Consider the following 1,172-nt stretch of genomic DNA (forward strand, 5'->3'; position numbering starts at 1 on the left):
TGACCGGCTGCAGCATACGCCTGGCTGTCAGTCCATAAAATCAGTTTATTTACTTCTTACATAAGTATTCATAGTCCCCCATCCCCGTCCCCGCCCCCTGTTCTCTTTGTTTCCACTCAGCAGTTGTATCCAGTTCTCTATCTCAACGACTGTTGGTTCATTGTCGATAATGTCAATATGTTCATTGTACTTCTTGCTCTTGTCATTCCTATCTTCCTTGCAGCTCCAACACTGCCCATCTGTGAAAGAGAGAGAGAGAGAGACTCTTTTACCCTTTCAGATTATTTTGTCAAATGCAATGCTTACGTCTTCGTTTGAATTAATCATTCGTTATCTTAACTTCAAGATTTCAGTGATGTGATTCTGTAATTTTAGAATGACATGGTAGGACACGTGTGGAAGGCTAGGTCTGGCCAGTTTCAGCATAAAACAGAATATTTGGGCTCGATATGGCCTGTTTAAATGCTAACGGGTTCACAGAGGAAACTCGATCATCTGATGTTCCTGTGTTATCTATGGTTCCTTCTTTCCATCTCCATACCATCACCATTGTTTTAACATCCACTTTTTCATGCTTGCATGGTTTGGGTGGAATTTGTTGAGGCAAATATTCCATGCCCAGATGCTCATCCTGTTGCCAACCCTCGCCTATTTCTAATCGAGGGTAATATTTCTCTATGACCCAACAGGTTTCCACAGAAAAGTGGAAAGGGGCGCCACCTGCATGATGGTATTATTACTATTAAGACTATCATGACTGCATTATTGACCCCGAAAGGATGAGAGACAAAGCTGACCTCGGCGGAATTTGAACTCAGAACGTAACGGCAGACGAAATACCGCTAAGCATTTCGCCCGGCGTGCTACCGTTTCTGCCAGGTCGCTGCCTTTGATATGACCATTGTTTCTATAGTTCACTCCCTCTCCCGCTCTGTCTCTCCTCTTTTCCTCCTACTCTCCTCTATGCCCCCTCTCTTCCTCTCCCCCCCCTCTCATTTTTATGTCTCAAACATGTGGGGATGTTTTTGAATTTTTTTTTTTTTATCTTTTCTTTTCACTCTTTGTAATTCTAAATGTTTTCATCTCCAGGCAATTTTTGAACTTTACCAGGGAGAACTGGATCTAATACAAGATCTTGGAGTAGTAAAAACGGTAAGTCTTTATTAACCATT

At 42.2% G+C, this 1,172-nt stretch overlaps 1 protein-coding gene across 1 annotated transcript in view; it reads left to right on the top strand.

Moving 5' to 3' along the window:
* Nucleotides 1-1,172, top strand: part of LOC106883137 (neuroepithelial cell-transforming gene 1 protein) — a 52,862-nt gene that overhangs the window by 39,212 nt on the left and 12,478 nt on the right. Inside the window, exon 6 of the mRNA XM_014934027.2 lies at nt 1,090-1,152. Coding sequence (XP_014789513.1) covers nt 1,090-1,152 — 63 coding nt within the window. The remainder of the gene's footprint in view (nt 1-1,089; nt 1,153-1,172) is intronic.

This window comes from Octopus bimaculoides, chromosome 24, assembly GCF_001194135.2.
Source record: "Octopus bimaculoides isolate UCB-OBI-ISO-001 chromosome 24, ASM119413v2, whole genome shotgun sequence".
Taxonomy (NCBI): domain Eukaryota; kingdom Metazoa; phylum Mollusca; class Cephalopoda; order Octopoda; family Octopodidae; genus Octopus; species Octopus bimaculoides.